The sequence below is a fragment of the Malaclemys terrapin genome, chromosome 13 (genome assembly GCF_027887155.1).
Source record: "Malaclemys terrapin pileata isolate rMalTer1 chromosome 13, rMalTer1.hap1, whole genome shotgun sequence".
In the NCBI taxonomy this organism is placed as follows: Eukaryota; Metazoa; Chordata; order Testudines; family Emydidae; genus Malaclemys; species Malaclemys terrapin.
The window spans coordinates 10538624-10552126 of NC_071517.1; the positions used below are offsets into that span (position 1 = coordinate 10538624).

At 40.7% G+C, this 13503-nt stretch overlaps 1 protein-coding gene across 2 annotated transcripts in view; it reads right to left on the reverse strand.

Annotated features, from left to right (window-relative positions):
• HLF (HLF transcription factor, PAR bZIP family member) overlaps positions 1-13503 on the reverse strand; it is a 44566-nt gene that overhangs the window by 7459 nt on the left and 23604 nt on the right. For both annotated transcript variants that reach the window (XM_054047157.1, XM_054047158.1), the window contains exon 3: positions 1844-2064. In XM_054047157.1, the coding sequence (XP_053903132.1) occupies positions 1844-2064 (221 nt within the window). The remainder of the gene's footprint in view (positions 1-1843; positions 2065-13503) is intronic.

Below are 13503 nucleotides of genomic sequence, written 5' to 3' on the forward strand. Positions count from 1 at the left end.
TGGGATTATTCTCACCACAGATATTCAATCAGATTGGAATGGTGCAATGCAATCACATTCATGAGACCGTTTTCTGTTTTTAACAGGGCTGTTGTCAAGTCCTTTTTAAAGTTAGTTTTTAATTTGCTCTGTGATAGTCTTAGATGCTTGAAAACGCTTCTTTCCCTGCTGATATCGGCCTGTGACTTTTGGCAACCTTCACAAAAAAGAGATGAAATTATCACGCCTTGTCTGTGTGCTAGCGTCATCATCACTGACGTGAGGATGTTCTGAGAACAGGATTCTTAAATACTGCTGAAGTCAGCACAATAAGTACACAAATACTGTGATAGTGTAGGTCCTACCTAAATAGCCAATTCTAAAAAAAAAAGCCTCAAGCTCCTGAAGAGTATTATATATTTTAAACTATACATTTAAGAGTGTGTGTGTGTGTGTGTGTGTGTGTGTGTGTGTGTGTGTGTGTATATTTATTTATAAAAATCTATATAGCAGCAACAGTGTTCTTAGGCACATTACAGACAACTTCAAGGAGGTCAAATTATGGGCCTGATCTATTTGATTTAGGATCATTGTACTACATTTTACTAGACTTAGTTTAGCCCCTTCCACCGCCACTTAACCCTGGTCTACACTGGGGGTGGGTGGGGGGGAAATTAATCTGTGAATAACGTAGCTGAAGTCACAAAGAGTCCTGTGGCACCTTGTAGACTAACAGATGGATTGGAGCATAAGCTTTCGTGGGTGAATACCCACTTCGTTGTCTGACAAAGTGGGTATTCACCCATGAAAGCTTATGCTCCAATAGATCTGTTAGTCTATAAGGTGCCACAGGACTCTTTGTTGCTTTTTACAGATCCAGACTAACACGGCGACCCCTCTGATACGTAGCTGAAGTCGACGTACTTAGATCGACTTGCCGTGGTGTCTTCACCGCGGTGAGTCGACTGCTGCCGCTCCCCCGTCGACTCCGCCTGCGTCTCTTGCGGCGCTGGAGTACAGAAGTCGACAGGAGAGCGCTTGGGGGTCGATTTATCGCATCTAGACTAGACGCGATAAATCAATCCCCGCTGGATCGATCGCTGCCTGCAGATCCAGCGGTTGCATAGACATACCCTTAGGGAAAGTGACATTTCAGCATGTTGTTTGTCCTTTGACTGTCATCGACAGAATTAAGGTAGTCTCAAGACTGGTGCACAGCAGAGACAGCTTCACTCATCATTTATCAGACACAACTGCTCAGTATTCATTCATTCTGGGTGAATTTCATCCAGAGGCAGGTAGCTTTATGCCCCACTTAAGGGATTAGTGGGGAATATGTAGTGCCTCGTGCCTCTGTCCTGGGATCAATTCCCCCTTATGGGAATAAAGAATAATGGAGATCCCAATTGAGAACAGGGACCTCACTGGACTAGACGTTGTACAGACTTACAGTAAGAGATGGTTTGTGCCTCAAAGCGTTTACAATCTAAGTAGACAAGGCAGACAGAGAGGGAGGGAGAAAGGAAATATCATTAGCTCATTTTATACATGGGAAAATGAGGCTCGGAGAGTGAAAGTGACTTGTCCAAGGTCACACAGGAAGTTTCTGGCAGATCTGGGGAATGGTATCCTGATCTCCTAAATTTCAGCCTGGTGCCTTAACCATAAAGACATCCTTCCCTTCAGACCTGATCAGATCCCAGTCTCACACCAATTTTTTCATTTGCATATTTCCACTGGCTTCAAAGGAGTCACTCCTGATTTAAGTCAGTGTATGAGAACAGATTCAGACTCCAAATCTTCATTTGAGAAAAGAGCTTCCACATTTTGTTCCCTAACCGCCTGGTCACCAGTTCCAATTTACCTTCAGATCTTCTGGAATGAAGACTTTACGGGCTTTTTTAATCATCGGCTGTGGTTTGAGCTCTTCCTCAGAGAACTTGCGTTTACGAGGGTCAAACATCTCCTGGCCAGGAATGCTGGAGAGAGCAAGATCTGCAGGGTCAGGTTCATAACCCACGGGAACTTGGATTGTCTCAGGGTCGATGGGACTTGGCGTGTTACGATTTGTTGGCAAGATCTGACCTATAGCAATAGAAGAAGGGTTCAAGATGTGTTATAAAATAAAAAGCAAATAGGCTCTTTGCATTTGGGTTTTAGAGGGTCTCAAAATACATTACAAGCAATAATTAATTAAGTATCCAAAACACATCTGAGAGGAACTCTGTTTATTAAGCATAAGAATATCCATTTTAAAGAGGGCTATATAGCCCCAGAGAGACATCTCAAGTTGGGAACATAAAATATAAGGTTCCTAAAACGTATGGACATAGAACATGTTGGCCTATGTTACTTAGCCAAGGTCACAGAATTAGGAATAGAACCATTGGCTCTGACTACCAGTACCCTGCTCTATGCACTTGACTAAACAGTCTTCCCCACTCTTCTCAAACACATTTGTTTACGTGCCGCTTTTAAGTAAAGGGTAAATTTGATTTGGAATCAAACAATATATCATGTTTCCAGCAGCACATACAATGACTGGTGTAAAAGCTATTGAGCTTTGTTAAAATACCTCATCCATGAGTGCAAAATATGACTGTACAAATTCTACTTCCATCGTGAAATTAGAACTATGGCGACTGCTTAAAAATAACCAGCAAAAGGGAAAGAATATGGGTTTATGCCCTTTTTACGGTTTTATAATGTATGAAAAGGGCCTGTGCCCAACAGAGGTTTTAACTTCTTGTTTTTATCTTAGTAAATAGTGATTCTCATCCTTCCTAGGGTTTGATGGCTTCTGTGAGAACCAGATAACTGCTTCTTTGCAGAGGTGGGGGGAATGCCTGAATCTTTAACAGAAAGAGTTTTTTCCTCCCAAGTGTTTTCATGGTGTTTAATAGGTATAAAAAACAAAAAAAAGAGTTTTAAACAATCTGACTGAAAAAATCTTTTCCCGTTTCCACAGCTCGGGTTTCGTTTCTTCAGTCCTATTTAGATTAGGGAAATTTGCACCAGCGTAGCCACACCAATGGAACTATACAGGTGTAAAGTGTTAATGTGATGCATTTGTATAGGATCATAGGACTGGAAGGGACTTTGAGAGGTCTCTACCCAGTCCCCTGCACTCATGGCAGGACTATGTATTAGCTAGACCATCCCTGAGAGGTGTTTGTCCAACCTGCTCTTATAAATCTCCAACGATGGAGATTCCACAACCTCCCTAGGCAATTTATTCCAGCACTTAACTACCCTGACAATTAGGAATTTTTTCCTAATGTCCAACCTAAACCGTCCCTGCTGCCATTTAAGCCCATTGCTTCTTGACCTATCCTCAGAGGTAAATGAGAACAATTTTTCTCTCTCCTCCTTGTAACAACCTTTTATGTACTTGAAAGCTATGTCATGTCCCTTCTCCAGACTAAACAAACCCAATTTTTTCAATCTTCCCTCACAGGTCATGTTTCCTAGACCTTTAATCATTTTTGTTGCTCTTTTCTGGACTTTCTCCAATTTGTCCACATCTTTTACTAATATGAAAACTATTACACATGCAAAAAGAAATGTTATGGACTTCCGTTCATCCTGGGCCAATCTTGCAGTCACCATCTGGGCAGTATTCCTATTGAAATCTATTATAATAACATAGGCCAATGTTTCAAAAAATATTTAGGTGCTATGGGTAAGATTTTTCACAGGCATCTCAGTGACTTAGGAATGCAAGTCTTATTGACTTCAGACTTAGCTTAATTTAAGGGGCTTCTATTTTAGAACATGTTGGCCATCATTATTACACACTTACTAGGTCAGTAAGTTCATTATCACTTTAGAGATACGACGGCTTTCATAATAACTTTACTAACAAACTGTTACTTTTCATAACAACTTCATATTTCTGTACACAATTGTAATATTTCCTGTGCAAATTAATACCCAAAATCATCACTATTTTAAAGGTCGTTTCTAACTGCAACTCCAGGGATTTATCTGCAGCATCATTTGTTATTATTCTATATAAACAACAACATTGTGGGTAAATTGCATAAGACAAGGTTTTGGTCTCAGAAATCATGGCTTCAGTAACACCCATTTTATAATAGCACCAATAACATCAGATTCTAGGAAAGGCTGGGAAGGATGCAGGAGAAGAAAAAGGTGGATCAAAGTAATTTTTTCCCCAAAAAAAGAAAAAGAAATCAGAGACAATTCAGTTATTAGTGTTGTACCAACTGTGGAGTGTTTCCTTCTCTCTCTAAGGATGTGGCACGCTGCTGCCAAGATCCCATTGTTAAAAACTGGACATTTCCTGTTGTGGTTCATTAACAAAACCAGGAAAAAAAAATGTATCCCAGCACATAACCACATGGGTGACAGTAACCTAGCAGACAAGTCTACCAGTAATAATTGCAGTTACAGTGTGAAAATCATGAGAGGGCGCACACAGCATGCATGCTGCTATGGAGAAGTTACCTGCTCCGTTTCAGAGCACCATTGGTAGTTGACTTTTCACTGTGATGCATGGTTAGTAGATCTCTTTTTTCATTGCTATGTAAAGAATACTCAAGTCGGATGTATTTTAGCAAGTGAAGCAAAATGAAGTTGAAAGCTTAATGGAAGAAACAAGGCACACTCGTTTTTTGTCTGCTTGAAAGAATTTCATGAAAAAAGATGTTCCGTTTCCCTGGATACACTGGATGTAGTCTGAAACAGCTTTGATGAAATCATTTTTGCCTAACACATTTTATGTCTTTTTTAAGGTGGGGGGGGGGGGAACCCAGCTTATTAACTCAGTAAACCAAAGGCACTTGTTTGTAGTTTTATTGTAAATGGATGGCTAATCTCATTTCAGATATATGAGGTGGGGGCAGAAACAGGCCTATTTAAATGATTAAATGCAGGCACCTTCCTTTGATGTTAGTACATTTGTATCTGTCAGATATTTTCTAACACACACATATAGATCTTGCAAATTTTATATTAAGGATAGAAACAAACCAAAACCATAGCTGTGAATACTTTTACAGTTTTATTTTTGGTGGGGAAGAGGGGTGCTCAAAGAACAGAGTGGATTTTGAAAATGGCCCCTCGCTTTCTAATGGATCTGAACCAAAAACCTGGTTCTAAATAATTCTGAACTCTGAAATGTTCAGTATCTGGATTAAAGATTGATATCTATCTATGGTACTTGTATGAACTCCATTACCATAGCATCTAAGCGTCTCTCAGTCTTAAACTCGCAGCACGCCAGTGCTATTTGTCCCCGTTTTACAGATGGGGAACTGAGGTATGGAGATTAAATTACTTGACCAAGGTCACATAGGAATCTGTGGCAGAGCAGGGAATTGAAGCGGAATATCCAGAGTCCCAGGTTAGCATCTGAATCACTGGACCTTCCTTAAACAAATCCCTCAGAAACCAAATGTGTTTCTCTGTGTTTATAATGCATATTTTATAAAATAACAACACATAATTCTAGCAGAGATTTGGAAACATTGTGTGAATAAAAAAAATAAAATTCCTTATGCATTATTGTGACACACATGTAAATATTTTTCCCATCAAAATTGTTTTTCAGCAGAAAAAAAATGGGGTTTTGACAAAATGAAATATTTTGCAAGAAGTGTCTGGGTTTCACAGAAAATTTAGCTTTTTCATCAAAATACACCTCTACCCCAATATAACGCGACCCAATATAACACGAATTCGGCTAGAACGTGGTAAAGCAGTGCTCCAGGGGGTCGGGGCTGTGCACTCCGGTGGATCAAAGCAAGTTGGATATAACATGGTTTCACCTATAAACACAGTAAGATTTTTTGGCTCCCAAGGACAGTGTTATATCGAGGTAGAGGAGTATTGTGGCCAAAAAGTTTGGCTTTCATTCAACATTTTCAGGTGAAAACTTCATGGGACAAAAAACAAACAAACAAACAAACAAAAAAACCACCACACTTTTGGACCAGCTTGAGTTAAGCTACTTCCTCTCTGCCGCCTCCCCCCCCCCCCCCCCACTTAAATTGATCCAGAGAATCCAAACACCAAGGCCCTGATTCTACAACTTCACACAGGTGGACGCATGTCGATGCACAGCTCATTCATAAAGCTGTCCAGATGCCCTTAGATGTACATAAATCATCTAGGAGCCCACGGGCCACTTGCTTTTGAGATGTTTACCACTACATAGGACCCTGTTCTGCACTCCCTTACATTTGGTGTTATTAGTAACACCACTGAAGTCAATGGAATCAACAGGAACGTGCAAGAGGGAAGAAAATCTATTCTTCTTTGTCCAATATTAGGCAACTCTTGGCCTCTGCATCTTTGTATTTATTCTATCTGCTGTTGCCAATAACATTAGCCAGCAACTTGTCTTTGTTAGTTGACTGGCTAACGGCCACTGCATCTACGCAGTGCTGGAACTTGTTGTAACCTAACACGATCGCGTGGGCAGCTTTGGATCCAGTGCAGATATTACTGTAAAATGTACAGTATGTGGGCTCATATTACCTTGTCAGACAACCTTCTTTTCTCTGTTTGCACGGCACTTGGGACTCAGCTCCTTCTGCAGAGTTTGTGCAGGGTGTTATTTTTATGCACTAAATTCCTCCCAATCGGGGACAGGTCAATAGAGAACAGCGATCGAAAGGTCATGGGCCTAGCGGCCAACTAATCCCCGCCTCAGCGAGCTCTGCAGCTGTCACAACATCCAGCGAAAGTCGCTCAACAGACCAGAGAGGCTGTGGTGCACGACGAAAGCCCACGGTACCTGTTGTAAAGGCCGAGCAAACATAAGGCATCTCACTGCTGGACATGAGGAGACAGAGTCTTTTTTTAAGCACTCAGCACTGGCAACTGGGGCCAAATTTCCAGACCACCATCACTGAGGTGCCTAAATGGAAGCTGAAGCGGCCAGGTTCTCAGACACGCCCGGACTTTGTTGTCAGTGGGCGCTGATGGGGGGTGCTGAGTGTTTTGGAAAATCAAGCAGCTTCATGTAAGTGTCTAAACGGGAGCGGATGAGCACGGACTGCTTGGAAATCCAGCCCTATGATGGAAGCAAGCTGTGGACAGTGGTTAAAGGAAGCTGCGGAAGTTTCCCCGTATGCAGCCCAAGCGACGTGCCTCAACCCTGACCTAAAAGGAAAAGAACTAGGTCAGCTTTCTTCCCAGAGCCACACTAGTGTAAACAGGGCTCCAGGTGGCTCCTTGCATTTTAACCATAGCATCTTGCTCCCAGCAGGTCCACACATGACGCACACCTAGAGTGGCCACCAATCCCTTGTCTTCATTAATGCTTCTGATGTTGCCACACCAGGCGTTAGCAACGGTAGGAACATTTTCAGGGTGGTAGGCTTAGGAGCAGGTGAACAGATCAGCAGTCATGAGCGGTTTGGCCCTTAGCCTCTCTGCTATGGTTGCCAGTGGGAAAGCAAATGTGGTGGCAACGCAGATACCTGTACACTGAGAATTGGACCAAGGCCAGCAACTTATGTCACTTAAGTCACCAAACAGGTATTAGAAAGCAACAACTTTTGTCACTGCCAACATTAATTAAGCTTCACAAACCCATCAGACAGGAGAGTATTTTTATACCCCCATTTTAGAGAGTGGGAAATCTCTGTAGGTGAGATTTGGGCCTCAGTTTGAGGCCCAAAATGATAATGTGCAATGCTCATGGTCACAATGTGACTCAGTAATAAGTGTCCTGAGTCACAGGCCCCTTGTCTAACCACTAAGAAACACTTACTACCAGCTTTATATACAAGAGGTACAAGTGAAAAGAACCTTTTCAGAAGTGTCTCTTGGCGATGGTTTTTTATTATTATTTGTATTGGAGTAGAGCCCCGTGGTCCAAAGCAGGACCAGGATGCTGAATTAGGTTGGTACAGCTGATCAGAAAATTGTATATACCGTAATTCAAATTTGCAATCCATCAAAAATAAATCCACTCAGTTTCCTGGAAATTCTCTCTGCATCCCCATTTTTCACCCCGGACTAAAACGGATTGGAAAATGTAAACAAACATGACAGGGAGGGGAGAGGAGAACATGGTCTTGAATTTTTTTTCCTGTTGATCTAGTACTTTTTGTACATTTGTACATGGGGTTTGATGCAATTGTTAGGAGTCCAGCAGAAACAGATTATGTACTTTCAGTTAACAGACTTTCTTATGCAAACTAAAATGTACTTCGGGTTTGTCAGTTATAATACAGTCTGTCAGTTAAACTGACATACAATCTTCTCCCAGAGTTGCCCTAAAGAACAACACGGCAGTGTCAATATGTTTTCCAAGTCTTTCCCTTTGGCAGCTGTCTAGCCATTGGGAGTAGTTCTCTGACCCCAAATCACAGACAGTCCCTGCCTAATCTGTGATCTATTTTTACATTAACTCTTTCATCCCATAGATAAGCACATCTGCACACAGATCTACAGTACAGCAATCAGGACAGAGCTTGTAGACTAGCAGAATGAAGGGGGGGGGGGGAAGTAAAAGGAAGACTTAGGAGCTTGGTAATTATTTTAGGGCAATCTCCCACTAACTAATGTAATTGCTAGCTAGAAATGTGATTATGTTAACAGAAACTAAACTTAATAATATAAATGTGAAGATAAGCACTAATAGTGCTTTACTGAAATAGAGAATTATATGGAGAATAAGAACATAACCTATGCTTACACTAAATAGAATAAAAACACACAGTACATGAGATATCAACCTTTATACTTCAGGACAATACCAAACAATAGCTGCTGGGGTTAGGAAGAAACTTCACCCTTGGGTGTGTTATTGCAAATAATTATGATCGGGATTTTATAGTTTCCTCTGGAGCATCTGATGCTGGCAATTGTCAGTGACAGGAGACTCGTGTATCTGGACCATTAGTCTGATCCAGTGTGGCCGTTTTTATGTCCCAGTCCTATACAAACTGGATTCTAGAATATGTATTTGTGGGCTGACCAGTAAAATTTTCTGAAGGAAGAATATCTTGGAATGACCAATGCACCTGCTCTGGCACATTAATGACTCCTAAAACATGATAAAAGCCTAGTGAGTTAAAAAATAAAAAAAACCCAAAAGCCCTTTTAAGACAAAAGTGTTGTTTATAAATTGCATTTGAGTTCTTAAAAGAATCACCAGACAGTATGTTTCATCTCTAGGCAGTGTGGGCATTCCTGCTTGGGACCTGCATGAAAATATTGTACAATAATGCATGAGCACAAGGTTTGGGGGGGAACTTGATTTGTGTGTTCCCAATTAATAGTTCAAGTATAAGGAATAGACAAACTGAAATCTTTAAGGGTGGAGCCTCCAGAGCACTTGCAGATCATGTAACTGACTGGAGGATTGTGAATGACCTGCATGATAGAATTAAAAACTATTTAAAATAAAATATTATTAAAACAAACAGGCATTACACCACACATTGCATTTATACTCACATTCCACGATGAAATGGTGCATTCAGAGGTGATTAGTCCCTGGATGGGAAGAATGGGTATATAATCCTTTCTCTAATGGTACCTCGATAGTGAATGACACGCTAATCTAAAATTGGCATACTACCCTTTTTATAATCACTTATAATAATACCCCTTATTTACTTAAATTTACCTTTTACCATATCTGTATTTCTGCTACCATATTTCATCCCAAAACCCAAATATCATTTATTGGCTATTAACGTCAAACATCATTCTAATTATCATTTGCATTAATGCAAATTTTGTGATTACCAATATTCCAAAACATCCAGAAGTTCCCCTACAATACCTGCTAACAGCAGTGAAAACACAAACATATTTAATACATGACCCAAGATTATGCTTTGCTTCACTTCTGTTAATACCTCATTCACTCATGCTAACAAACTTAGCTTTAGCTAATACAAAGCTTAAACTTTAGGCCTAAAGACCTACTCCCTACTTGCAGTTCAGCACATTTTCAATTAAGCAAACATTCCTCTATAGGCTACAACAGGCAACTTAACTTTTGAGCGCTTGACTTTGTAACCTTAATAGTGTTCTTTTAACAGTTTGTGTGTAGTATATATACTATGCCTATTCTATACTACATTGCCTTGCAAAAGAAAATCCCAGGCATATGCACAAGGCAGCCTAAGCCCCACTGGCTTTCACTTAGACTTGGACTCCTAAATTGCTTTTGAAAAGGGGGATTAGGCACTTCTGAAAATCTTACCCATTGTCTTTTTATTATGTGCATATACAGTACTTGGCTGAATGGGGCCCTGTTCATTGATTGAGGCCTCAATGTGTATGTTTACACTGGAAAGAAAAACCTGCAGAGCGGAGTCTCAGGGTATGTCTGAACTGCAAATAGACACCCGAGGCTGGCCTGTGCCAGTTGATTCGAGCTCTCAGGGCTGTTTAATTGTGGTGTAGATGTTCCGGCTTGGGCCGCAGCCCCAGTTCTGGGACCCTCCCACCTCACAGGGTCTTAGAGCCCGGACTCCAGCCCGAGTCTGAACGTCTACATGGTAATTAAGCAGCCCCACCGCCCGAGCCCCGAGAGCTCGAATCAACTGGCACAGGCCAGCCACGGGTGTCTAATTGCAGTGACTGGCTAATGAACATCCAGGACAGGTGTCTCGCACTGAGCCACGCATCTCATGCAAAGCCAGCGTATGCTGCCCCTGCCTCATGTATCTATTCCCGAATTATGGTACCCAAGCCCATCTTGTCATCTCGCTGGCTGCGTGTTCTCGAAAGTCTGCAGAGTGAGATGTCCAGCGACATGGAAAAACCCTGCACTGTCACTCTGGCAAAGCCAACCAAATGAGCACATTTTCCATCCCCGTCTTAAAATCACTGATAGTTGCTAAGAGATGCTGTACAGGAGAGTCCATTAAGCAAGGGGGAACCACTGTAGAGAGTTCCAGATCCCTGCAGACCTTTCCTTTCCTTTTTTGATCTGCACATTTAACTATTCGTAATTGTTCTGGCTTTAGTTTAAGGATTGTTATTCATTAAAACAGTGTGTGTTTGTTTTTGGCAATGTAACAAATAGATACTTTACACAGGATTGTTTGTAAGAAATGATTATCAAAATTACAAAAGGAGTAAATAGTGGTGATCACATATCTTCCAAATAATGAATAATTTGTGGCTCAGTAAATTTCATTTCCTCCCATTTAAATTAAGGGCTGCTCATGCATAGAAAAAAATTATATTTGTAATGGGCCAAATTCTGCCACCAATTACAGCCCACAGGATAGCTGGAGGAGCAGAATTTGTCCCTATATTCTTATTTTGCACTTTGTAAGCAAAGCATGAGAGAGTGTATGTATCTAGTAGCTCTCGGTCTTTGCCCACAATTTACATAAGTGCATTAATAGCACAGTAGGCTGAGAGGGGTTTGAGATTAGCTGGAACACATAATGATGTTTAGGGCAAATTCCAAAAGAACAGACTGTTCCAGAAAGAAATGATTCCGCACATGGCTCGCCAATTACCCATCTGACGGCACTGCTTAATGTGGACTTTGATGGTACATCAACTGCAGAAGAAAATGGGCAGCCATACACAGAAAGTCTAAGAAAAAGGAACTACTATGTTACTGAATATTGGGCAAGACATTTCCTCTTTCTCCTACTGGGAGAGCCATCTAGCATCAAAAGAGTGAAGAAATACCATGTTTTGGATTAAAGGCTTTTAAGAAACAGTAACAAGGGCCAGTGGTTTCTGCTGCACTTAAAAATCATGTTTAGCAGAGCAACAAAAATTCCAATTAAAATTAATAATGCAAATAAAGGCACTTGTGTTGAAATTTTGTGTTCTTCTCAGTTTGAGGCATCATCTTGAAAAAAGTAGAAAGATAGAAAAATCCACATGCTTCTGGAATTATTTCTTGAGCAAATCCCACTATTCATGTTCATTCTCAACCTTTTCTACATCGCAACCTTATAATATACCAGAAGAAAGTTGTGGGACCCTCTTCATGTCTAACAAGAAAATGAAGATAGTTCCAATCCTCTGAAACCTGTTCATGACCCATTGTGGAGAACCCATGTGGTTAAGATTAAAGAGTCTACTCAGTGTGTAATTCCCCTTCTGTCTATTAGTAAAAGTTCATTTATCATGATGCCCCCAGGAAGTGTCTCAGCGGATGGGAATTGCTTATGATTACCATTAAAGCTTGATTTCTTTAAAAAGTTTTTTTTTTTAAATGTACAAGTAAGCGAGTAGAAGCTACACACTCAAATCTTGCCCCCCTCCTCTGCACAGCTGCCAAAGAGAGATTAACAAACTGAATACAGTAGAACCTAAGAGTTACAAACACCTCTGAAATGTCTGTAACTCTGAACGAAACGTTATGGTTGTTCTTTCAAAAGTTTACAACTGAGCATTGACTTAATATAGCTTTGAAACTTTATTATGCAGAAGAAAAATGCTGCTTTCCAATTATTTTTCTAGTAGTTTACGTTTAACACAATTGGCTGTATTTGCTTTTGGGGAGGGGGGAAGAAGGACGGGGGTCTCTGCTGCTGCCGGATTGCATACTTCCGGTTCCAAATGAGGTGTGTGGTTGACTGGTTAGTTCATAACTCTGAGGTTCTACTATACCATAATTAATGATTATCAGGCCAGCTGTAATTAGCAAATGTCATTATCCATTCATTGAGTGTAAGCACTTTTTAAAACACAAATGCCTGCATCGTACAGACACACACACGCACGTATGACTTTGTTCACTGAGAAATAAAGAAAATGTCGGTCACCAGCTGGAGGTGTACTTTAATGTTACTTTTCTCCAAATAATCAGAGCTGGGGAGCTCAAAATTAATCACCCAGACAGATGTTTGAAATGATTTTCAAACAATGCCTGGCTCCTGAAACACTGCTAACAGACACCCACACTGAATATATACCTTGCAGTACCTTTCAGAACACACACACACACACACACACACACACACACACAAAACACGAGGAGTCCTTGTGGCACCTTAGAGACTAACAAATCTGATGAAGTGGGCTGTAGCCCACGAAAGCTTATGCCCAAATAAATGTGTTAGTCTCTAAGGTGCCACAAGGACTCCTTGGTTTTTTTTTGCTGATACAGACTAACACGGCTACCACTGAAACCTTTCAGAACACAGTTCAATATATCTACCATACCAATTTAAAACGATCAAAATGTTCTGTGTGGCGTATTTTACTCTTTATTTCCCAACATCCAAAACAAGCTAAATGTTGCTCAGATTCGAAAACAACATATTTTCCTAGCCTCCGCTAACAGTACAGTTAATCATTGCTATGCAACACCATGGCTTTGGGATCATTAATGAGGCCAAAAAGTGACCATGTATTTTTCTTTAACGGTTTTATCAATTTCTACAATACAGTGATCACCCTCAAACATTTGATTTACATACTCATATATTTTCTTAGTATGAGCCTGCTCCAAAATCAATGGGAGTCTTTCAGTTGGCTGGATTGGGCCCTAGTTGCACCTGTCCTTATATATTCCGTAGGGGCCACTATAAATACAGAGATAATGGTATTTAC